Genomic DNA, 25,370 nt, shown 5'->3' with positions numbered 1-25,370 from the left:
AAGCACCAGATAGGGTTGGGGTTTTCGGACGGGAGCTGCAGGGGAAAAAAATGACTTTTTGCTTCGAGACTTCAGCACTTTATGATAATTCACTGCATAATCAAAGCAAACTTCTTAGTACACATTTATATCAAAAGGTAGGCTTGCCTCTCAGAAGGTAGGGTACTAGCTACACCTATGACTTTCCATTTCTATAAGTTTATGGCTAACTGCCAAGCAGGTGAGCCTGCAACACAACAAAAGTGGATCACGGCTTCGCAAAGCTAGTACTCACCCCAGTTAGTGAAAGGCTGGCGCTCTGCTGGTAGATTTGAAGGTTGAAAAGGCTGAGAGAACCTAGAGGGTCCACAACAGGTAAGACACCCACATGAATGTATTGCAAGCCTCGTTGTGGCTTGAAACCTATTGATAACGCTCTTTGTAAGTACTAGAAGCTGCACTGATAAGTCCAAACATGCAGTTCACTTGCTGAATTCAGAGGATTCTGTGCAACTGTGTGGTGCACAACTAAAAGCACTTAGAAGCTGTTCTTAGTGTTGTTCAATATACCAGATTAATTAATGCTGGAGAGTCAAATTGAAGGAAACTGAAAGTTCTCAATGTAAGTCATCAGACAATAATCAACAAACATTAAAGAGAAGTTTGAGACACAAATCTCTTTTAAACATTTATTCAATAGCCAAAGTAATCATTACAGAAAACAAAATATAATTAATTAGGAGAATTAGCTTAATCAAATCATAAGAATCACATTGCTGACCTACTCTAAGTTAAAGTCTTTCAGCAAACGGCATAGATTTTGCTCTCTATGAAATCCCACCAAAGTTGTGGCCTATCCCCCAAACCATGTCTTTTTAGGTCTCGCGCCTAGCAGTGCATTGTGCAGCAATGCTTGCGCAGCACGAGACATTTAGGAGCTGAAAAATGGAGTTTCAGCACTGATCTAGGAATCGCACACACTTGTGCATGTCTGATTCCTTTTGTGCCGCGCTATTGGCCTTTGCGTGCGTCTTATAATGAAAGACGAGATTTTTATCAGGGGAAACCCAATCAACCCTTGTAGGCTTGGGCAGTATATGGTTCAAAGCATAGGGTGCTACAAGGGACTTATTTCAGAAATGTTTTCTCTTAGTCAACGAGTGGTATCGCAATTTCACACTCTTAAGTATCCAGAGGATATCAAATTTGTTTTGAACACAGCATAAATGCATGGAAGGTAAAGATAAAACAGAGCAAAAGAAGGGAAGTTTGTTTTGAATCAAATCTTTACTTTGTAAAAGTGACAAGGGATGTGAAAACACAAATTAATTCTTTTGCTTGAATTAATTTGTGTTTTCACATCCCTTGTCACTTTTACAAAGTAAAGATTTGATTCAAAACAAACTTCCCTTCTTTTGCTCTGTTTTATCTTTACCTTCCATGCATTTATGCTGTGTTCAAAACAAATTTGATATCCTCTGGATACTTAAGAGTGTGAAATTGCGATACCACTCGTTGACTAAGAGAAAACATTTCTGAAATAAGTCCCTTGTAGCACCTTATAATGAAAGACAGCACACAATAGGGCTGAGAAACAGCCTGACGTTAAGACTTTCGGTATTCACAGAAGGCTTTTAGGAGTCCTAAAGTTAGGAGTCCTAACTTTACTAATCCTAAACTGAGAAAAATCCTAACTTTAAGACTCTCTGTATTCACAGAAGGCATTTAGGAGTCCTAAAGTTAGGACTCCTAATTTCTGTGAATACCAAAATGAGTAAGTGCCTTCTGTGAATACCAAAATGAATAAGTGCCTTCTGTGAATACCAAAATGGTAGTAAGTTTAGCATTTTGTCTTAAGTAAGTTCTGTGAATCGGGCCTACTGACATCAAAATACAGCACCAGGTGAATGAAGCCAAAGGAGTAAATCAGCTACTGTGAGAAACACCAAGGTACCTCGAGGAATGTAGTGCTTGCTACCACAATTTTGCAGCTTTGACGCACTATAAGCAAACATGGTCAGTTCTTCGAACCCAAAGAGACAAAAGGCTGAATCCCCTCCTCCACGATGAGAATCTGTGGTCTTCGGTTTGCACACCTGGTGGAAAGGAATTCTCACCCCCCCCCCCCACACCCCAATAGGAGAGATGTCTTCTCGCAACTTTCTTATTTTAACATAATGCACTAGTCCACTAAACATCCGCCACATCAACCTTAACACGCCTTTCCAAATTAGAGGAACATGCTGGCTGGCCGTAAGTTTTGTTGTTGCAAAACGAAAAGCTAGATCAAAGCGCAGAAATAAATGATTTAATCAGTGCTGGTTCAAGCTTTCTTCTGGTACTATGTGGGTGGCAAATTTTATGCAGCTTACCTCTCAAATTTGTATGTATGTGTCCCACTTCTGGAAGAGTATGTTCGCTGATGGACAAGATAATAATCTCAAACAATTAGTGAACCTGCCAGGAATTCTCCGCAATATAAGTTGGGGAGGCCCCAGAAAAGTGGTGACAGTTCTGCACACTAGGATTCAAGCGTGATATGGTTCGTGCAAACAGATGTCTACAGCAGACCACCTTGGGGTATTTTGTGCGGCACAAACACACCTGTAATTGTTACAAACTCGTTACCTTTCCCCATAGAACAGATTTCTTTGGCCTTTACTAAAAGGTAAATAATACACAAAAAGTAAGATTGTTGTTGCTAAATGACTTAAACAAATGTATATGTGTTTTCGTTTTTAGATGTTTTTATTCACAATCTCAACAGAGAGCTATTTCACCTAACCGCTTTTATTATTCCTTCTTCTAGGAAGTAGAACGTATACTGAAGGAACAAAAGTCAACTTCGGAGAAGGGTAAGAAGTAGTTTTATTAGGTGTGTGTGGTGTTACATGAAAGGATGTTTCCACAGCTCCGCTTGTACCTAGTGACTTTTCTACAAAAGGTTGTAAGGTGGTTGAATGTTCAGATTGATACCGGAAAGTGTATTTTCGCTATAAGTTTCTTTATATATTGCTAAGATTTTTTGATAAATTAGTTACTCCCTTTTCCCTCCCTCCATCACTTCCATTTATTACATCAACAGGGGACCCTACCTCTACAGACACCAATCACCACTCACCAGTGCAAATAAAAGGCCCATTTCCTCCCAGGTGTTTTATTTTTACTTTGCATCAACACACGTGTCGGAGCAGCCATGTGTGGAGATGTGGCTGTGGAGACACTTGCAAGTTCTTGGTGCAGGGCTAGTAAATGCTGAGGGGCAGCCATCTCTCCCTGGGGCACCGCTGCGGTGCTGGATGAAGCCACGGGAATGGTTTCCAACACATAGCTCTCAGGACAGCACGTGGCCGGTCCTGTGGTGCTGGGACTGAGTTTCCATGTCAGGAGGCGTTTCCAGTTGGTAGGCCTTTGTGAGCAGGAGGGCATACAGGGAGAAGCGGTGCTCTCTCAAAGCCGATAGGCTGCCACAACGCAGAATGTAAGTCACTTATTGGACTAATATCTTTTATGCTTATACCAGTTTTTTTTCTGATTGATGGCATAACTGTGGGACATTCATGGGGCAATAGAAGACTTGTGTTCCTCCATTGGTGTTTCAAGGAACTTTTTTGGGATACATAGCCCTTTTTTATGGGATTAAGTCAGTGATTGACAGGATTTAGAGCAAAAGAGGTTATATGAAAAGGCAATTTTCGTCAGTTTCCTTATCTAAAGAGGAGCTGTTACCAATCAGACGGAGTAGGACTTTGGGGTCTTCTAAGGTTTCTCCAGGTGTTCCTCCATTATTTTGGCTGCAGAACTCCCAAAAAATGATTAAATCAGTTGTCTCTAAGGCTTTGATTACGAAGAAGACATACAAAGCAAAAAAAACCAAGGATTCAAAAAACGGTGGTGCATCTTCTCAGGATGCCTCATCTCAGGTGATCTCTAAATTAACCAGTACCTCTTTGTCAAGAGAGTGTATTCACAGAGAGGATGGGCATGAGGCGTTGAAACACATCAGAGAAAATCTGTGATTCCCTAGTATGTGGTTCCAGAGGATGAGGAGGGATTGTTTCATGATTGACCCTTCTGACAAGTTCAAGGAGCCTGTCAGTGTGTTGGTCGGATCATAGTCTCTACAATGAAGGAGGTGCCTGTGAAGGCACCGCCGTAGAGATGATGATGTCTATTTCCGACAGCCATGGAAGGGTTATTGGAAAGGGACTTTGGGGGCGCATAGCAAGGCTCCTGTCCCCCTTGTGGGCACCTGTAGTGGCCACCCCACTCCACAAACATCCATGCACTGTGTGCCTGGTGCCACATGGTAGCTGGCACACAGTGCATGGATGTTTGAAAAATGCTCTTTAACATTGCGGCTTGTGCAACTGTTCTTTTCCTGGGCCGCTGCTCAATCCACAATGGTAAACAGCATTTTACGACTGCTTCCACAGCGGTCACATCGTAATTGGGCTGTTGGGACCGCTGACTGACACCTTGTCGGACGGTCCCGTGCCCAAAACAATGGCGGTCGGACGCTCGTCTGACCGCCATTGTTATAAGGCCCATTGAAAGATATCCTGTCCGCCAAAATATAAATTCCATTATATCCTATGGGATTTCTATTTTGGCAGATGGAATATCTGTCACCATTGGGATTGAGTAACCTGTCCACCAAGATCCAAATCAGGCCATAGTCACTTTTTCGGAGCGCCAATTCTTCCAGCAGGGTAAGGCTGAACGCAGTTAGCCAGAGACCTTTACTGTGAGGTCCTGCCTGATTATTTGCTGCTGCAAGAAGAGTGTAGCGAGAGAAACCTAAATCTTTGTCCCAGTGGCATTGCATCCTTGCAGGATCAGCTTGGCAGGTTGATCCCGGTCCCCCATCTGTTCTCCCAGCTAAACATTTTCTAACAAATAATACAGAATCCAACTTGACCATTATGTTAAATTACTGGTAAAATGAGTCCTTGAACCTTATTTCTAGTTGCTCCCAAAATGCAGTGAAGTACTAGCAGTGGTTTTAGTGAAAGCCAGTGTTTTCCTATGGGAATGACAGCCTTGCCACAGTGAAAAAAGACTTTGTTTTCTCTCCTGCAAACTCTGTAGACAAGAAGGGGGATAATCAAAATGGGCTTTTGCGGCAGAGAACTGGTGAATAAAAGCAGGTACTTATTCAGCCTTCGCTAATGAATCTCCAGCCAGAAACTTGAACAAACTTTTGGTGGCAACCCAAGAGTGCAAAGATTGTTCGGCACTCCAAGCAGCAACTGCTCTGGCTAAATTCAACTTGTGGATGAAGTAGTAGAAGATTGAGCCATCTGAAGATTCACTTTCATGGCAGGAAGCTTTTTTTGGCAATCAGTTGGATGACATGATAACCAAGGTAACCAACAACAGAAACCACACCTTACGGTAAAAGGGGAAAACATCCAGCTCCTATAAGAATTGGAATTTGCATTCAGATGAGTTTTAAAGAAGGAGTCAAAGGCTGCTGTAGATGGGAGAAAGAGGAGGATCCCAGATCAAACTTGTTCTTGGATAGAACTGAATCAGATCTTAATTTTAGCTGTCCACAGTGTGCAACATGATTGACGACAGTCTGAGCAGGAGTGTTCCTGTGTACCAGGAGTTTTGTTTACAGTGATGTTTGTTCACATTTGAGAGAAAGGGGATTGACTGATAGTTTCTGTTTGCTTCCCCCTCAAAGCTCAAGTGGCGAGTTTTTGCTTGAGGTAAAGAGTGAAGGGAGCTTAGGGGTAGATCCTCTCGCCTGCCTCTGGTCTCAAATTCCGAATCAAGGAATGAGAGAGGAACAGTGTTAATAATTTCCCTGACTTGGATGAGCTACTGTTAGTTTCCTCTCCTGATAGCTATTTGGGGGTGGGAGTGTCAGGAGTTTCTCATTCCCATGGTTACATCTCCACTAACCTGTTCAAAATTACAGGAGACAAACCCAGGGAAGCTCAAATTGGTGGCATGGCGATTGAATAGTAGGGTTTATTTTCCAGAGGCTTATCAGAGCCTGTGGTAGTCACTCTTCAGGCATCAATCAATCAATCAATCAGGACATTTGTTAAGCGCGCTACATACCCGTGAGGGTCTCAAGGCGCTGGGGGGGGGGGGGGGAGGGAGGGGTGCTGCTACTGATCGAAGAGCCAGATCTTGAGAAGTCTTCTGAAGGCCAGTAGATCTTGGTTCTGCCGTAGGTTGGTGGGGAGGGTGTTCCAGGTCTTGGCGGCGAGGTGGGAGAAGGATCTTCCACCAGCGGTCGTTCTTCAGATGCGTGGGACTGTGGCGAGGGCGAGGCCGGCGGAGCGGAGCTTGCGGGTAGGGGTGTAGAAGCTCGTCTGTTGCGGTACGCTGGGCCGGCGTTGTGGATGTACTTGTGTGCGTGGATGAGGAGCTTGAAGGTTATCCTCTTGTTGACGGGGAGCCAGTGTAGGTCTCTCAGGTGGGGTGTGGTGCGGCTGCAGCGGGGGATGTTGAGGATCAGTTGCGCCGAGGCGTTCTGGATGCGTTGCAGCCGTCTCAGGAGCTTGGTTGACGTTCCTGCGTAGAGGGCGTTTCTGCAGTACAGCCTGCTGGTGACGAGGACCTGGGTGGCTGTTCTTCTCGTTTCGGTGGGGATCCACTTGAAGATCCTGCGGAGCATTCGGAGAGTGTTGAAGCAGGAAGAGGAGACGGCGTTTACCTGTTTAGACATGGAGAGGGTGGAGTCGAGGATGACTCCCAGGTTGCGTGCGTGGCCGGTGGGTGTCGAGCTGTTCCCAGTGATGTCGGCCACCAGGATTTGTCCCAGGCTGAAGGGGTGGAGGTGAGGATGAGGACCTCCGTCTTTTCGGAGTTCAGCTTCAGTCGGCTGTTCTTCATCCATTCGACGTCGGCCTTCATTCCTTCATGGAGGTTGGTTTTGGCGGTGTGAGGGTCTTTGGTGAGAGAGATGATCAGCTGGGTGTCGTCAGCGTAGGAGATGATGTTGAGGTCGTGCTGTCTGGCGATGTGGGCGAGGGGTGCCATGTAGATGTTGAACAGCGTTGGGCTTAGCGAAGAGCCCTGGGGTACGCCACAGATGATCTCAGTGGCGGTGGAGCGGAAGGGTGGGAGGCGGATGCACTGAGTTCTGTCGGAGAGGAAGGATTTGGTCCAGTCCAGGGCCTTCTCTTGGATCCCGGCACTGTGTAGGCGTGTTCGTAGTGTGCATCCAGGAGACAATTCACTTTAAAGTCCAACACCAGACATTGGTGAATGTCTAAGTTGATTGTGTCTGGCTAGGCAGTTTGACCCTAGAATAGCAGGGTTCGATTATATCTTTTCTTTTTCCCAGTATGGTTTTCACCTGGGTCTGAAAGTCGCAACATTGAAGATACACTGAGCAGCGATCAAGGCCTTTGGGGGAACATGAGGGAATATTGCAGATGATGAGGGTCTTGTTCATGGCATTTAATCACATCCACTCTCCTGTTTTTCCTAGTAGGAATTTGTCATTAGTTTTAGAGCTTACAAATGATTCTCCCTTTGATCCTCTCAAATCAGTTGACATTAGATCATTAACATTGAAAACATTTATTTCCTGGTAGCAGTTACCTCTGCCAGAAGGCTGGGATAGCTAGGCTTCCTATCCTGTAGACATCCTTTTTGCAAGATTTTTGAAGCTAGGGTGGTTGTTCTTATCCCAAAAGTAAATTCTTCTTTCCATAGGGGACAGGAGATGTCCTTCTTCCTAAATCAGAAGAGGAGTTTAGGCTACACAAATTGGATGTGAGGAGAGCTCTTGCTGTACGTTTGGAGAGAGTGTCCACTTTCAGTGCAACTGATTCAGTTTGTCAATTTCGGACCAGCAAAGAGAGGAGGAAAACCTTCTGTATCCTCCCTTATTATATTGATTAAAACCCTGTTTTCCTTGGCTTATAGATCAGTGGGTCATCAGGCAACTTTTGGAGTTCAGGGTAGATCCACAAGGGTGATGTCAATATCTCTTGCAGAAGTTCAGAGGCCTCAGTTGTGGAGATTTGCAGAGCAGCCACCAGGACTGCACCTTGTACTTTTGTTAACCACTAGAGGGTGAATTAGAGACCAAGTAACATTACATGGTGGTACAGGATTTAGATTTAGAGACCATTGTTTGGTCCCAAGGTACTTTCTTCTATGGAGTAGAGAAGAGAAGGTGATTGGTTGTAAGATGAAATAAAGATTTGCTGCACGCAACCTTGGTTGACTTGGATTTGAGTTTGTCATAATGTAAGGAATATAAGAGTAGGAGGGTTGAAATGATGATGCATCAGTTTCTTAGAGGTAATTGCATTTCTCTGGGGCCTACTTCCTTGCTTTTGTTCTTTGCTTCCCTCTCTCCTATTCGTTCCTTTCCAGACCGACTTGTTTAGGTTGAGTCTTTGGGCATTGTATCAACAGGACAAGTGCAGGAGGTGAGGGGAAAAGAGCCTTCTATTTGCAATGGTGAGTGGTGATGGGTACCTTGCACAGTCCGTTTTTCTCATAATGTAAGGATTTGAAGCAAGGAAATAGGACTCGGAGTAATTCAATTAGCGGTAAGTAACTGGTGCATTATTTTTTGAGAATAGCCACAATAACAAATTTATGAGCCCATCTTTGAGTGAAATAAGCCCTCATTTATTAAGCGCCTCTAAAATATATCTTTCAGTTTACGGTCATATTTGGGAATTTGCATACAAGCATTACATATGAAGGTTGTGTGCACGCATGTGTATGTGATTGAATGTTTTTAATAAAGTGAAGGCAGGATGCATAAGGAGGTCATTGTTACTTGTTATGTGTCTTTTGTACTGAACATCAAAATATGTTCCTATTTCCCATTTGTTTTAAAAGCCACATAATTAAGGTTGATCGTCATTCATTTATTTAATGGTTAATCTTTAGTTAATAGGTATTCTTTGTTTAATACTTTGCCATAATATCAGTGCTACTTTGTGCTAAGTTTGATTGGAGAAAGACAAATAATTTTCGGAGGCCTGCTGTCATTTTAACCTCTTCGCTGCTGATGACAAGCTCAGCTCGTCATCAGCCACGGTAGTCGTGTGCTGATGACGAGCTGAGCTCGTCATGTAAAACGGCTCTTTGAATTTTGCCGCACATAGCGGGAAAAGCCGCCGCAGTGATGCGGTTAAAAGTCAGTCCTGCTTTGCAAGCTTCTTTTGAACGAAAATTACAAATTCGACTTTGGATTTAATGGTATTAAACAACCTTATCTTTTACATGTAGGTCAACCGTAAGGTCTACCCTAGGTGCTCCCAGAGTAGGGTACCATGTAAAAATAAGCATGGACATTTTACAAGATTTTTATTTGCCCTGGTGAGGGGAAAACAACCAATTTTGTTTTCCACATTGTATCACGTTTAGCTCCATAGGCTAACTTGGGAATACTGTATTACAGTGTAACTATTCACTAGAGTGAGCTAACATATTATTTCAAGGACTTAAAAGATTGGTAACGATAAATCCCACTACTTGCCACTGTTCCATTTATCATAACTAATACAGAAAATTATTTCTAGAACTTTCTTTTCTGTGAGCCTAAATCCAGCCTTCTAGCAGCCTTTCCTGATTGGCCAGCCCTTAACAGGCCAAACTGCTTTGATCAGGTGATAAGTGGCCTGCACAGAAAGAGAGGTTATCTGATGCGGGAAGTTCTGCAGCTGCAGAGGCCAAGGCGGGGGTGGGGTAAATTGAACAGGGCTTCAAAGAGAGCAGGATATTATGGAATGCCAGCCAAGCCTACCCCCTCTTCTTGTACACCCCAGCCAGATGGCAGCCCCAGGAATGGAATTTGCAAGAGGACTGGAAAGGGAGAGTTAAGGGAAATGAGCCACACCTGTAGGTTGGCTTAGTCAACTGTCTTATAGGAAGCTGTCATGCGTTTGGGTGGCACCATGTTCCCCATTGCCAGGAGTGCCCCCATGCTTGTCGCCCCAGAACATTGGATAAATATGTGAGAGCTGCATAGCAACTCAAATCTGCTGCCTGAAACTACAAGGAGAAGAATCACTGCCCTACAGAAACCCTGGTCTGCTCCTCAAGAGACTGCAATCTGAAGGACTGCTCCTGCTGCAAACTGGGAACTTCAGCCCTGAGGACTCTGCCTTGCTTCAAAAAGGATTATGGTGTGGGCTTCCTGCAAGCAACAAGTTAATAGACCTCACCTACACCATCTCTCCAATGAAGTCCCCAGCCTGGAGTGCATCTAGTGTACTTTTTTTTTTTTTTGTGTAAGATTTTTATTGACAGTTATCATCAAAATAACAATAGTACAGTTAGGCAATAATCATGTCGTATGGCAATGCAGTACTATGTACTTATTACACAGCTATTCAGCCGACAACCCTCCGGTCCGGCAGCGAATGTTGAAGATGATATGGTAAGCCATCAGGATAAAGTAGTCGGATCCATGAAATCTTACATTTTCAAGTCCATTTTTTCATTTTTTGCAAAAGAAAAACCAAACCAAACTCAGTGGCTCATCCGTGTTGTATAGTCACAAAGCGTTAAGAAAAATACTGTCAATAAAGTATGCCGCTCCCAACCACCCGGGTGAATACCCCTCCCCCCTCAAGCAGCGTGTTAAATCGAGATCCCCATCAGCCAAGGTACATTTCCGATCCCTCCCCAGAGCATGCTTTCAATTCAATCAATCATTTCCTCCTCATCGTCTGAATCTTCGCCATCATCCTCCGGCAGCGGCTCACACAGGTCCCCTCTATATCTATTCCACGCCTCCCATATCTTGTTCCATTTCTTGGGGTTCGATCTCATTTTGTATACCGTTCTTTCAGTTAGCATCAATTTGTCCATTGTCCTGCACCACAACGCCAAAGTAGGTATTTCCGCCACCCCCCATCTTTGCGCCATGTCGCGCTTAGCCACCATTGTACCAATAGTAACCCACTGCTGTTGTCTAAGATTAAGGTCAGTACCCTCACATATATTCAAGAGACAGAGGCGTGGTTCCGGCGTAAGGGAGGTGTCAAGGGCCTGGGAGATTGTGCGCATGACCTGTTGCCAGTATCTAACAATGAATGGGCAATCCCACAGCGTATGCAATAACGTGCCATCTTCCCCGCATCCCCTGAGACAGTGAGGGGTTTCAGCCCTATGTATTCTATGTAGGGTGGTTCTCGTGTAATATACTCTGTGCAGTATTTTTAACTGTATGAGCCGGAACCTGGCCGACACCCCTGCCTCCCTTGGAGACGCCATAGCAGCATTCCAATCTGTCTCATCCATAGCTCCCAACTCAGTTTCCCACTTTTCTCGCAATTTCTGCAGGGGATCCGGAAGGTTATTCAGTAATTTGCGATATGTGAGTGAGGTGGCACGTCTCTGTAAAAAATCCGTAAGAAGCCGGTCTTCTAGGGGTGAGGACTCCGGGACGGTGATCCCTGGTTCCAACACCGCCAGCAGAGCATGCCGAATTTGGATGTATCTATATTTTCAGTGGGGCCTAGGGCATATTGTTGTTGTAATTGCGAAAAGGGAATCACCCCTGAGGACGTCCACAGATCCCCCACCGTTGAAATGCCTATATTATCCCACTGGGTGAAACCCTTGCTGGACCTAAGGCAGCCCAGTTTTTTGGTGTCCCAAAGCGGGGTGAGTTTCGTGATGACCCCCTTCCACTTCAGCCGAGTGAGCACCTTGTACCATAAGGCGACTGTATGTTTAGTAGGGCCAGTTAGTCCTTTGAGGAGACTCAGGTTATATAAAGGGGCTAACATACTTTGCGTTCCCAGTTGGGCCCTATCGGCTAGATATGCCGGGTCATCGTGTGGTGCGTGGAGCCATTGGTTGAGTACCTTAAGTTGAGATGCCCAGTAGTAAAGTTGTACATTCGGTAGCGCTATTCCCCCATCGTACCAACCACGATTAAGTTTGAGGTGAGCAATTCTCGGAGGACGCTCACCCCACAGCAGGGTAGTCACAACTGCGGTGACTTTATGGAAATAGGAGGGCGGAATTACATCTGGGGTATTTTCCAGAACATACAGGAGGCGCGGAAGCGCCATCATTTTAAATAGGGCAGCGCGCCCCAAGAGCGTGAGTGGCAGGGTTGACCAATGTCGAGCGTCCGCCTTCAGACGAAGGAGGGGGGGCGCCAGGTTCCGATCGTAGAACATGGCCGTGTCGTTGGTGACATGGATGCCCAAGTATTTAAAGGATACATTGGTCAACATTAGAGGACAGTGTTCAGGGAGGACTGGCATAGGGCCCCTCAGGACATAAAGGACCGACTTCGTCCAGTTAATAGTGTAGCCGGAGGCCGAGCCATGCTTATCGCAGAACGCCAGTAATATCGGAACATTCGATTCGGGGGCAGATAAGTAGACCAACATATCGTCGGCATATTGTGATACTCTGTCTTCCCAGTCCTCTGTCCATTTAATACCTTTCAGTAGTGGTGTCTTTCTAATGACAATAGCGAGTGGTTCAAGGACCAACACGAACAGTAGCGGGGATAGGGGGCAGCCCTGACGAGTCCCACGCGCCAAAGGAATCGCTCGTGAAATGTGGCCGTTGGCCGCCACGTGGGCTACCGGGTCCGTGTAGAGAAGTCGAACCCACGATAGAAATTTCGGTCCGAAGCCCATCCGGGTCAGAACTGCAAACAGGTAGTGCCACTCTACCATGTCAAAAGCCATTCTGGCATCTAACGACAAAATGGCCGCCGGCTCTTTCAGTGAGTGTGCTTGAGCCAGTGCGCCGTGCACCCTATGGAGATTCAGTGCCGTGCTCCTATGCGGCATGAAGCCCGATTGGTCCGGGTGGATCAAATGGGAGAGGTGCGGAGTCAGCCTATGAGCAATCAATTTCCCCAGGATCTTTGCCTCTGCGTTAATGAGCGAGATCGGGCGATAGGACGTACAATCCTCAGGAGGCTTGCCGGGTTTTGGGATAGCCACTATCGTCGCCAAGCGCTGGTCTAAAGGCAACGTTCCGGTCCCTCGGCAGTCTTCAAACATGGCCAGCAGTGGTGGGCCCAGTGCATCCGACATCGTTTGAAACCATTCGATCGGTATCCCGTTAGGGCCCAACGCTCTACCAGTATGCAGCGCGCCCATCGCCATACAGAGCTCCTCCACCGTGAGGTCTGCTTCCAGCTCAGTCACCGCCTCCGGCGACAGTGTTTCCACTCCTATATCCTGAAGAGCTAGCTCTGCCGCCCCTGCCGTGACTACCACCTCTGGAGTGTACACCTTCTGGAAGTGGTCCGCTAAGAGGTCAACAATTTTGGGAGGGTGTGTATGACACGTCCCTTCTTGGTCCCGCAATTGTAGAATGTGCCTGCCACCGTTCTGTTTCTTGTCTAACCATGCCAGTAATTTATTGGCCTTATCGCCCACATCATAAACCCTGCTCGCAGTCGACTCTATATGCTCTAACGTACGTCGACGGAGAAAGTCGTCATGCCTTTGCTGGCAGAGATGCAATGCGTGTCGAGTGTCGTCCGACGGTGCATTCATATGAGCTACGTTAGCCTGTTCTAACTGCAGTTCCAACTCCACCAGTTCCTGTTTTTGCTTACGTTTATGGTCGGTTATAGCCGCGATCGCCTGGCCTCTTAACACTGTCTTATACGCCTCCCATAGTACCGTCGGGGAGGACACCGAGCCGGAATTCTCCTGGAAGTAATGCTTGGTGGTCGTTTTAAGGGATTTTCGAACTGGGGGGAGTTTAAGATAACCAGGGTAAATAGGATAGAGCCGTTTGTGAGCCGCGGTCGCGCAGGACAATGTAGCAGTTAAGGGGGAATGGTCCGATATACCCCGGGGCTTAATCTGCACGTCAGCAAATGTGAGTCTGCCACCCCCCAGTGTGAGAAAGTAGTCAATGCGAGACAGGCAGTCATGGGTGGATGAATAGTAGGAATAGTGGCGATCAGTAGGGTGGAGCCGCCTCCAGATATCAACCAGACCCTGCGCCTCCAGAAAGTCCCCGAATTTCGTTGGGCCAGCGGGGAGGGTGCGGACCGGAAACCTATCCATACCAGTATTGGCTAGTGCATTGAAATCTCCGCCCATCAGCAGGTCCCCTTCCGGAAGTTCCAGAAGAAATTTGCCCAGGTCCGGAAATGCCGATGAATGTAGCGCTGGCGGGATGTACGCAGACACCACATTAATGGGCACACCTTCCCATTGCCCACACACTGCCGCAAAGCGGCCATGTTTGTCTGTTTTTGTGGATTGTTGTATAAAGCGCAATGTTTTTTTCACCCAAACGCCCGTCCCCCGGGACCCTGAAGTGAAGTCCGAATGTACCACCATGTGATAACCCCTCCTATCCAGCGCTTTGGTGGCCGCCCCCACCAAGTGTGTTTCCTGAAGAAGGGCGATGTCGCAGTTCAACCGCCTAATACATTGTAAAACCAGTCCCCTCTTCACTTTATCCCCCAACCCCCGGACATTGCACGACATTATCTGTAGCGGTGGCACAGACCCCACCCCGATGTCAGTTATTACGTTATTAGGTCGTGGGAGGTCCGCCATTGTGTAAACGCGCGTGTAAGTTGGTGTTCCATGTGGTAGGACAGTGCTATGGTGGCTGACGAAATTCCCTGCCCTGTGCACCTATTCTCAGGTCGGTGTCTTCGTAGTGCTAGAAGATCAGATGTGGCACACCCGGTGTAAGGAATGCGGCCCTGTGTGACTATTAACAAATCCCAAATGACGAATAGAGCCAAACAATTCAAACAAGCAAACCAACGAAACCCCCCCGTTCCCAAAACCCCCACCCACCCTGCTTCCCTGCTACACGGACTCCAAACTGCCCGCCACCCTAATTTAGCAGAGTGCTTAGACCCATCCCAAAGAAAACACACAGTTACTTGCTCGTTGGGGGTAAGGAGTTCCCCTGGAATTAGCGACTCCTCATACCCTCTGCGGAGGCCCTCGGCCCAGTGTCCATGGCGGTTCCAGCCGCAGTCCCAAACCACAATGTCTCGTATCTGTCGAGTGTTCATGAGTCCACCTCCTGGTTCGGGTCTTCATTGTCTCTTACTGGCGAGCTCATGCCGCTGTTCGTACCGGCTTCTCCAGCGTCGTCTCGATCAGTTTGATGTGAGCCATTCTTAGTCCGTCCAGGGCGGCGAGAGTGGGAGGCAGGACGCCAGCCGTCCAGCCAGTCTCGTGCATTCTCAGGGTTATCGAAAAACCATGTCCTGTTCTCCGCCACCACCCGGAGCCTGGCCGGAAAAATCATGGAGTAAGGGAGTTCTCGTTTCCTAAGTTCTTTTTTAACGTCCAGGAAGGTCTTCCGCCGCCTGGCCACCTCCGCCGTGTAATCCGGGAAGAACGCCACTGTTGAGTTAAGGATTTTCACCGGCGGGGAAACTCGCGCCGCCTGAAGGATAACATCCCGGTCTCGATAGTTAAGCATTCTTGCTAGAATCGGCCTGGGCGAGGCCCCTGGCTTGGGTTGACCCCCCGGAACTCTATGTGCCCGCTCGACCGAAAAGAAGGCCGACAATCCTTTAGGTTGAAGGTGTGTTTTAACGAGGTCCTCCACGTACAAATCCATCGCTCTTGTGCCCTCCGACTCCGGAACACCAAGAATGCGTACATTGTTCCGCCTGGAACGGCCCTCCTGGTCATCCAGCTTATCCTTCAGGAGTTTGTTTTCCGCCATGACCGCTTCCATGGCCTTCTGCAGTTCAGAAACATCCTCTACCAGCGATTTCGTGACCAGTTCCAATGAGCCTACTTTTTCGGCCATCTTGTGGAGATCCGCTCGGATAAGGGTGATTTCGGTCGAGATGGAACCCACCGTCGTTTGGACCTGCGTGAGAGCCTTCATAACATCATCCAACGTCGCCTTCTTCGTCCCCACAGACTCGCCTGGTTTCACGGAGGAATGTTTCCCATCCGCCGGAGGGGAGGCGGTTCTGTCGTTCGTGAATCGGTCAATACGAGTCTGGGTCGTACCGCCTTTAACACCTTTCCCGGCCATAGTTCGATCACGGAGGGAATACAGTTCGCCGGCACAATGGGGCACCAGAAGGAACCACCGTCAAAGCGCGGCCCTCAGTTTAGTTTAAAGAGGGGCTTCCGTAACAATGAGGGAAACGCCCCGATGAGTTTTACGGAGCAGATGGCGGGACAGTGTTCTGATGGTTGTCCTGAAAATCCACGGGTGCCTCCTCCGATTAACCTCCTTCAGTTATGTCAAGTATTCCGTCCTTGGTCAGGGAGCTCGCCCGCCGGCCGTCACTCGGGGTGGCCCTCCAGCACCGATGACTTCCTGTCTGCAGTAGCTGAACAGGCTGCACTTCCGGTCGGCTTCAGTCGCCACTAGAGTTCCCGGAGGTAGGCCTGTACTTCGATCGGATCAGCACTCCGTCATCCAACCTTCGATTTCTGTCTGGGTACTTGCCGCCAGTTCCGCCCGGTCTCGGGCATTCGGTGCCGCCGTCTGAGGTACTATTTAGCCACGGATTATCGTGCGGATAGATGGAGAGGCCGCTTCCCTGCCGGAGCTAGTCCTCTATGCTGCCGCCATGTTCGGCCGCTAGCCACGCCCCCCCCATCTAGTGTACTTTTAATGCTTTAGCAATATGCATTGTGGGAACTGTAGTCCCAACTTCGAAGGAGCAACTTAGAGACTCTGGAACCTTGGATTTGTGTTGTGGACACCTTGAACCCTCAAGAGGAACTCCAGGAATAATTCCAGAAGTTTGAATCAACTTTTAAAAAAAGCTCCATAAAGTGACCGACCCAACATCGAGAGTCAAGCCGACTATCTCGCACCGCGACCTGGCCTAGATTTCAGGCTCATCTCACTGAAAGCTCCAGAGCTCAAGACTTTCAGGAGTTAACCGGGGGCTACTGATGGACCAAGCCAACGAAGCCGCTGTGAATCCCACCTGCTGATAAGGCCCGCTCAATGTCGAGAGAAAATCCTCCCCAAAAGTTTATAAGTGCAAAGCTACAATTTTGACCAGGGATTCCTGCTTAGTGTACCCGACCAGTGTTCCGTCACGGTCAGTCTCACACTTTGACTTTTTCCCGGTCAAGTGCAACCAGATTTCCCAAGTTGGTGCTAAATGTATTTAAGCACTAGAAGGTGTTTATTCTTTAAAAATCCATATTTCCAGTTCCCTATATTGGATTTTTGTCATTTTGGTATCATTTTGCTCATAAAAATATTTCCAAAGTCCAAAAATGTTCGTTGATTTTTATTGTGTTTTGTCTTTCTTTTTTATGTATTGGTGTTGTTAAATGCTACACTCACCTGTCTCCTAACTTAAGCCTGCCTTCTGGCAGCCAGCTACTGAGGGTTGAGCCAGGGGCTAATGTATTGGGACTTTGACTTGACCTTATATTGCATTGGTAGCCTTATTGCTAGTGGTAGGTGCACACTTAGCCCTACCAATAATTCACCGTCCAACCGACACAATTAACATATATTAGTGAGATGAATGCATCTCCAATGTTAAAATGTTTGATGCTGCTCTTATAATTGTTCCAACCAGAGGGGCCTCTATCTATCTGGGGCTCTGTCAGCTTAGCCAAGAAATGCTAGTTCTATTTTACAATGAAATAACTGGTCTTCTTTTATCTTCAGTTATAGAGGAAGATTTGCAGGACTCCAAGAAAAACAGATACGGAAAGTGGCCTCTTGCACATCTCACAATCAATCTGTCGAACAGCACATGGGGTAAGTTGCAGCTTTCACATTGAATTGAGGGTTCAGTCTGTTGCGTCGTCATTACCGTCTCCTCTATCCACATACGTGCCACAAATGCACACTTATCCAGATTATGCGCGTTTATAATTTTCTAACAATGTGCCACTCCTATTTTCTAGGTATTTGCAAGGGCTTTATAAATAAGAAGAGTATAAAGAAAAATAGGAGTACCCACTCAGCATTGTGGTGTATGGCATTGGCTTCCCCATTAAAATAGGGCACACACCAGCGATCATTCACAGTTCTTATTTATTTGGGCACCCCAGTGCACTTCCTTGCAACATTAACACATATGTCACTGCAAGGAATTACTGGTTCAGAGCCTCTCACACTGGGGCACCAGCACATTAGCTACCCTCCCACTCATAAAGCTTAGCTATATATATATACTAGCCCTTCTATCTCCTTTTGCCCAGGTAAGTAATACCTTGTGTGACACACAAGTACTCCACACAAATACTACACCTCATTGCCCTCCATGTCTTCTGTACGTTTTCATGATCATCTATGGACCACAGCACAAAAACTCAGTCCCCTTCCAGTTTTGTCAACTCCTAGTTGCAAAGTCTGATGTAGGTCTGGGGGACAACATGAAAAGCACGGAGGTTATTTCCAATGTAGGTGCCTCAGTAGAAACCTTGTGGTTGGACTGAATTAAAATTTGCTACACGCCACTACCAGGTACTGTATCGCTACTTAGAAAGGGATGACTTTGCTAAAATAGCTTCATTTTGTACTGCAGGAAGTCCTTATTCCAGGATCTAATCATCATGTCATATTCTGACATGATCTTCAAGTGTCTGCTAGACTCACCCATTTAATGCTTCTACATAGCTCAGAGGGCGGGAAGGGGGTGGGGGGTAAGGGGGGCCGGCCGAGCACTTTGCTGGGGCCGGTTTTCGGCCTATTTTGTTCCAGGGCCGATTTTGCAGCTAAGCTGCAAAAACGGCCCTGTAACAAAAGCGGCCCCTAGGGGCCCAAAACTGGCTCCCACCCTTGCGGCGCACCAGGGGATTACCCGGTCCCCGCTGTAGCCAGTCCGGGCCTGGCTGCTTTATTTCTACTCCATGGAGAACCCCTTCATCAAAATAAGGGTACTTACTCTAGGGTCTCTATTTTTAAGCAGGGGCCTTCTGGATTTGAAGAAGTTTCCTTTCTAGACACTTATGGGCTCCCTCTTGCAGCCATAATACAGTTTCCCTTCTGGTACGGCCTTCCTCTTCTCTTTAGACTAGTCCTAGTATCCCAGGAATTAGCAAACTCCGTCTGTTCAAAATACATAGACAAATTCAGCCGCGGCCCGTGCAGGTACCAGCGGTGGGGCCGGGTTGGGGGAAATTTGACAGACGACCACGAGGTAAAATGAAATAAACAATACATTTTCTCTTGTTGTCTGTCGAAATCCCCCCCACCCGGCCCCACCGCTCTTACTTGCACGAGCTGCGGCGGTACACAATATGGCAGCTGTTTGTTCCGCTATTCAGAAAGAACCTGTCTAGAATATACCAGAACACTGAAAATAACTAATGCTCAGGGGAAAAAGGAAAAGAACTTCAAGCATGTGCCTTCATACATAATAGTCACTGGCAAAGCCTTTAGATGTTGCTTTAATGTGCTAATGGATACCAGCAAAGGCATGCTCAAATGTGAGTTGGCCATTTGTAGCTTGTTTCTGTGTAGCCATCCTCTTTCTGTTGCTCCTTTATTTGTGCCATGTTTCATTCCACAAAACCTGATGTGCTGCATGACATCGCAACACCGGCTCAGTGTAAGCTTAAGGGTTTTTGGTGCCCCAGGCAAGACCTATTTTGGCACCCTTCTTTAAAGAGCAAGTTTGAATTTTATTACCTATCCTGCCAAGCCTGTGTGATGGATGTATGACGTTACAACGTATACTTTTACAACGCCTACCTTTACAACGCATTTTTTACACCGCAACATCCATTACAACGCATACCATTACAACGCATGCCATTACAACGAATTCTTTGAAACTACCTTTACAACTTATTCCACTACAACGCATACTACATTTACAACGCATACTATTACAACGCATAACATTACATTGCATGTAAAGTAAGTATTGGATAGTGTAGGGGTCAACATTACTATTCTAACTCCCGGGGGTGCAACAGTAGGGTAAGTGTTGGATAGTGTAGGGGTTAAAATTACTATTCTAACTCCAGGGGCTGCAACAATAGGGTAAGTGTTTTGCATAGTGTAGGGGTAAAAATTACTATTCTAACTCCAGGGGGTGCAACAGTAGGGTAAGTGTTGGATAGTGTAAGGGTACTATGTGTTGTAATGCTATGCGTTGTAATGGTATGCGTTGTAATGACTGCGTTGTAATGGCATGCCTTGTAGTGGTGTGCGTTGTAGTGTCATGCGTTGTAATGGTTGCGTTGTAAATGCATGCGTTGTAATGGATGTTGCGTTGTAAAAGTTTTGTTGTAATGGTAGTGCGTTGTAAAAGTTCAGTTGTAAAGGTTGTTTCCCCTGTGTGATAACCAACAATATTGTACCTTAACATTCACACAAAAACAGCTAGAATATGTCGTGTCTAGGGCCCAGAAGTCCTTAACAAGATACTGTGTAGAGAGAGACCGAGTCTGAGAAACAGGCAGGAAGAGAGGGAAGGAGGTTCTGATAGAGAAATTAATAAAAGTGAAACAGAGATATCCCCTTACAGTGGGGGCCTGAGCAATTTTCCTTTTGCCCATCCCTTAAAATGTCTTTGCACCAGCGTATAGTATAGTAAACACCAGCACTGCATCATAGAAAATAAAACACAAGAGACAAAGGATGCAAAATTCCCCTTTATTTAAAATCAGCATGAATATGGGTATCTTTTAGGAGTAGAAATCACATTTAGGTGTAAAAATCTGTTTCAAGTGGAAAGTCACTATTAGATGCAAAATGACCTTTTGTAAAAAGAAAGCAGGTTAAGTGCAAATCACCCACAGTGCAACATAATCCGGAATATGGAAACACCTTTAGCAGCATATGTTACATTTAGGAGATAAAAAAAACTTTTGAGTGCAAAATAGCATTTAGATGCATCAAAAACATATTTAGGTGCAAAATCACATTGAGACGTACAGGTACAGTTGATGCAACATTAACAGGCGTGCATAATCCATTTTAGGAGCTCAAATGTGCTCCCACAGCAGTGCAAGGACACTTTGCTTCACTATTTATACACTTTAATTGAAAGCACTTTTTCGGCAGGATGACCAAAACACCAGATTGCCGATAGCTAATGGTGAGACTAAAAGATTCTACTGGGCTGATTCAAAATGTAAAATGCACTTTAATCAACAGTTAACACAGCTTGACCCAAACAAACGAGAAGATTAATGAGCTGGACACAAAGCCCCTCTCTACATATTTTTAGTTGATGACTTGATGACTTTCAAACAGGAAAACTGTCTTAAACAAATATAAAAAGAACACACTTTAATGACCAGGATACATTCAGAGAGCTGGTAGCAAAATACTGCCATGAAAGTGATGCGCAAATTCCATAACAATAAACCACTGATTCCACACCCGTGTTGACTACCTTAAGGGTCCAGCTCCTCCCTCAGTGACGTACCTTCCCACTCACTCCTCTTCATTAAACTCATTTTAACCCGGTCTTAAGTCTCTTTCTGAAATCTGCCAGCACATGGTCTGTACAAAGCTGGAGGGGAAGGTTGTTCCAGGTCTTGGCTAAGATGTCGGAGCAGGAGCGGTTGCGACGGATGCGGGTGGGGTGTGTGAGGGCGAGTGAAGAGGAGTGAAGTGTCTACAGTTGTGGTGGAAGTTCCGTCAATGGTTGACGTAGGCAGGTCCTGGGTTGTGGAGGGCTTTGCAGGTGTGCATTAGGATCTTGACCTGGCATCTCTTCTGGATTGGGAGTCAGTGGAGGTCTCTCAGGTGGGGGGCAATGTAAGTTTGTTTGAGGAGGTCCAAATGGGGCTGACTGCAGCGTTCTGTATGGTTTGGAGTTTCTGAGGAGCTGGGTTTATTTTATCATGGTAAACACACAATTGTGGAGTATCGGTAATTCATTTCCTATGTTAATGCATTTTGTTTTGCCTTTTTACTAGTGGCATAACATGTTTAATATTGTCCTTGTGTACATTCATTCCTTTCATTCTTTTTCTCCTTCCCCTCTTTACTTATACTGTCCTTTACGTACACTAATCTTCCCTCCTCATGTCTCCACTCCTATAAAGAACTCAACAACAACAACTTTATTGTATGATTAATTAAAATCCTTAACAAAAACGGGTGAAAGGGCAAGTTAGAAAAGGTAAAAATAAAACACATAAAATCTAAGTAAAACAACAAAAAAGTTCAAATGTGAAGATACTATAAAGTAACTGTATGCAAGTAACTTAGGGCCATATGTATGAAGCCTTTTGTGATTCGCAAAGGCCGAAATTTGCAGAATTTCGGCCTTTGCGAATCGCAAACGGCCTTTTTGCATGTTTTGGGATGTATGAAACATTCCCAAAATAAGGAATTGCAAACTTGTGCGATTCCATATTTTGCCATAGCATTTAGGGAATCGCAATTTTGCGATTCCTTAAATGCTATGTATGTAGCATTTTTGGCTAGCGAATTTTGGTTAAGGAATCGCAAATTACCACCAACTTGTAGTTGGTGGTAATTTGCACTTTCTTGTAAATATGCACAATTGTGCATTTGTGAGGGTGGCATATGACGCACATACATGCCTATTGGGCATGTATGTGCGCCATATGCACACACATGTAATTTACAGGGGTGCAGCAGGGTGTCCTTGAGACACCCCTGCACCCTTGCAAAAATTCTCAAATTGCGATTAGCAATTTGCGAATTCGCAATTTGAGAATTATTTGGAAATCATTCCTATGGGCCTCCTGGCCCATAGGAATGTATTGGAAAATATTCCTTAATTGCAAATTCGCAAAATGCGAATTCGCAATTAAGGAAGCTTAAGGAATCGCAAAATAAATGCTATTTTGTTCATACATACCATTTTGCATTTCCTAAATAGCGATTCCTTAAAATTTGCTATTTAGGAAATGCAAAATAGTTTGATGATACATATGGCCCCTAGTACCAAAAAAAGATCCATTTAGAAACAACGCATGCATAATTTGACATGCGGGGCATATGCAAGCTGCTGAGGGTATCCTGTTCCTAGCAAAAGTTAGTATAGACATGGATAATATTAAAAGTGCTATGCTAAGTAATTGCAAGTGTCAGTGGTACTTGAGGCATGATTTATTCAACTGTCACTTCTTTGTCCGATCGTAAGAACATTACAGCAGCCACATAAAACTTCCCAATTAGTGCCAGCTCCCTCAGAACTGTGGTGGTGTAGATGTGCCTTAAGGCCTTCTTACATGATATAACGCCATAATGTATAAACATGTTTCTTAAATACAAGCGCCTTGGGGACAGCAAAGCTGAGCAGCAGCAAATGACATGCTCTGCAGATTCTGTGTGGTGTTGACACAGACAACAATCAGACCCACTTAATGACCAGTTTTTCAAGTGGGCTCTTTTGTCTTGTATAGGCAAAGTTAAGAGCCTCACCCTCATGACATTTTATAGGGCTTGCCTTCCAAAACCTGCTTTTAAGTAGCGCTGGCATGTGGTACTTTCATGTGAATTACTAAGGCCTTCTTCCAGGACTGATCTGATCCCTTCAAGGTCTTGTTACCTCGAGATGTGCTTGCCACACTTTTTTAGCAGGATCTTTAAACTACACTTTGTTAATGATATGTCTGTTGAAAGTTCGATTGATGGTCCCAGTGTTTTTTTGGCCATCAAGAGACCCCTCGCAAAACGACTGTTGTTATCTGTAAAGACCACCTGTAGTGATGCCCTGATTGTGCCCGGACATGCATTTATCACGCTATGTTGGAATTTGACTATGTCTTTTTTGCATTCAATGTCCATTGCTGTGATGTTGAACTCTAGTTGGATCAGTGAACGCCTGGTCGTATAAGGGAGCTTGAAGTCTTTTCTATACGCCATTGTGTATAGGCCCTCCAATTTTTTGGTCAACAAACCAGGGAAGACAAGGTGGCCATAGCTGAGTGTAGACATTAGCTTGGCTTGCATTACTCGTCGGATCCCCTCCGTCGAGTGACTTACAAGCTTGTGGTGTAGTTTGCAGAAGCAGTATGTTAGCTTAGCTGCTTTCGCCTCCAGTGCTTTAACCTGCAGTACTGGTCTGCAGGTATCTGTAAATTGTACTCCTAGGTAGGTGTACTTATTGGTCGTGCTTATTCTTAGAGGGCCCAGCTGCCATGCCAATGTTTGTTTTTTTGACTTGTGGCCAAAGATCAGCACTTTTGTCTTAGATGCATTAGCTATGAGCTTTTTTTCCATGTCGTAATTATGTAGCGTCTCTAATGCCCTTTTTATGCCATTTCTTGTGTGATCCAATAAAACGATATTGTCCGCATACTGCATAATTGGCAGTCTAAGGTGGCCCAATTTTGGAGGAAAGATGTTAATTTTTAACAGCGCTTCTCCCAGGTCTGCAGTGTATAAGTTAAACAGGGTGGGGGCGATCACGCAGCCCTTTTTTGGCCCCCTGTTCGTGAAGATCTTGGCAGTTGCACATGTGCTGGTGAGCTTAACTGGCACCCACGTGCCGGTGTGGAGTGATAAGATAGCCACAAGGAGTTTCCATGGTATACCCCACTTAGCCCACTGACCGTTTCGATCAACTCCATCAAAGTGAGCACTGTAGTCCACAAAACATGCATATAATGGAGGGGAGGTGTTCTCAGTTGCCTTCGTTGCCAGATATGAAAGTGCGATGGCATTGTCCATGGTCGACGAATTTGGCCGAAAGCCAGTCTGGTAATGTGGGATTACCTAGATTTTTCGTGATCCATGTCTCTAGCTCTTTCAAGAGCATTTTTGCGAATGCCTTTTCTTCCACGTCCAGTAGTGCAATCAGTCTATAATTCCCCAGGTCGGAGGCATCCCCCTTTTTATGAATGGGATGTAGGATGGAGCCTTTCCATGAATCCAGAACAGCAGAAAAGTTATAGCAATGATTGAATAAGGCCTGAATGTTGGGTTCCCAGTATTCACGATCTTCCTTAAAAACATACCCGGGCAGCCCATTGGGCCCTGGCACCCCATTCTTCCTGATGCCCTGGAGGATGGTTAGTATTTCCCTTTCGGTTTGGTAAGGATCTGCTGCATTGCTCTCTTCATATGGGTAGTCTTCTACCTTGATGATGCTTGCCATGGATGTTTTTTGGCCGACATATAGGCTGGTGGCATGAGCAGCCCATTTGTTAGCAGGTACAGCATTGTGGGTATGATGGCCGCCATTTAGACCATTGACATATCTCCGAAATTCCTTGCTTTTGTTGGGTGCCTGTAATGCGTAGATGTTTCTTTATTTTTCCTCTATGCTAGTTTGTTTCAGTTGGCAGGCAATTTTAATTTGCGTTTTTCTTGCTGTCTTTAATTGTCTTTCCGTTCGAATGGACTTTTCCTTCCTGTGCTTTGATTCTACCAAGCGGCATCTCTTTTTACTCTGAATGAAGATTTGGTTGTCAGTGTGGTTAAATTGCCCCAATTGCATATGTTTATTAGTATAGGTAGGCTGCTTTCATGGAGCCAAGGCATTGAATAGCAAAGTCATAGTTTCCGCCCAGCTGCTCTATGGTCCAGTTCTGCATATGTTC

At 45.8% G+C, this 25,370-nt stretch overlaps 1 protein-coding gene across 1 annotated transcript in view; it reads left to right on the top strand.

The window, feature by feature from the left end:
* Positions 1–25,370, top strand: part of TNFSF11 (TNF superfamily member 11) — a 136,372-nt gene that overhangs the window by 105,244 nt on the left and 5,758 nt on the right. The window contains exons 3-4 of the mRNA XM_086933442.1: positions 2,789–2,834; positions 17,551–17,643. Coding sequence (XP_086789568.1) covers positions 2,789–2,834; positions 17,551–17,643 — 139 coding nt within the window. The remainder of the gene's footprint in view (positions 1–2,788; positions 2,835–17,550; positions 17,644–25,370) is intronic.

This window comes from Lissotriton vulgaris, chromosome 8 (genome assembly GCF_964263255.1).
Source record: "Lissotriton vulgaris chromosome 8, aLisVul1.2, whole genome shotgun sequence".
Lineage (NCBI taxonomy): Eukaryota > Metazoa > Chordata > Amphibia > Caudata > Salamandridae > Lissotriton > Lissotriton vulgaris.
The sequence above is the reverse complement of the archived record's forward strand: the minus strand, read 5'-3'. Positions and strand labels throughout refer to the sequence as shown.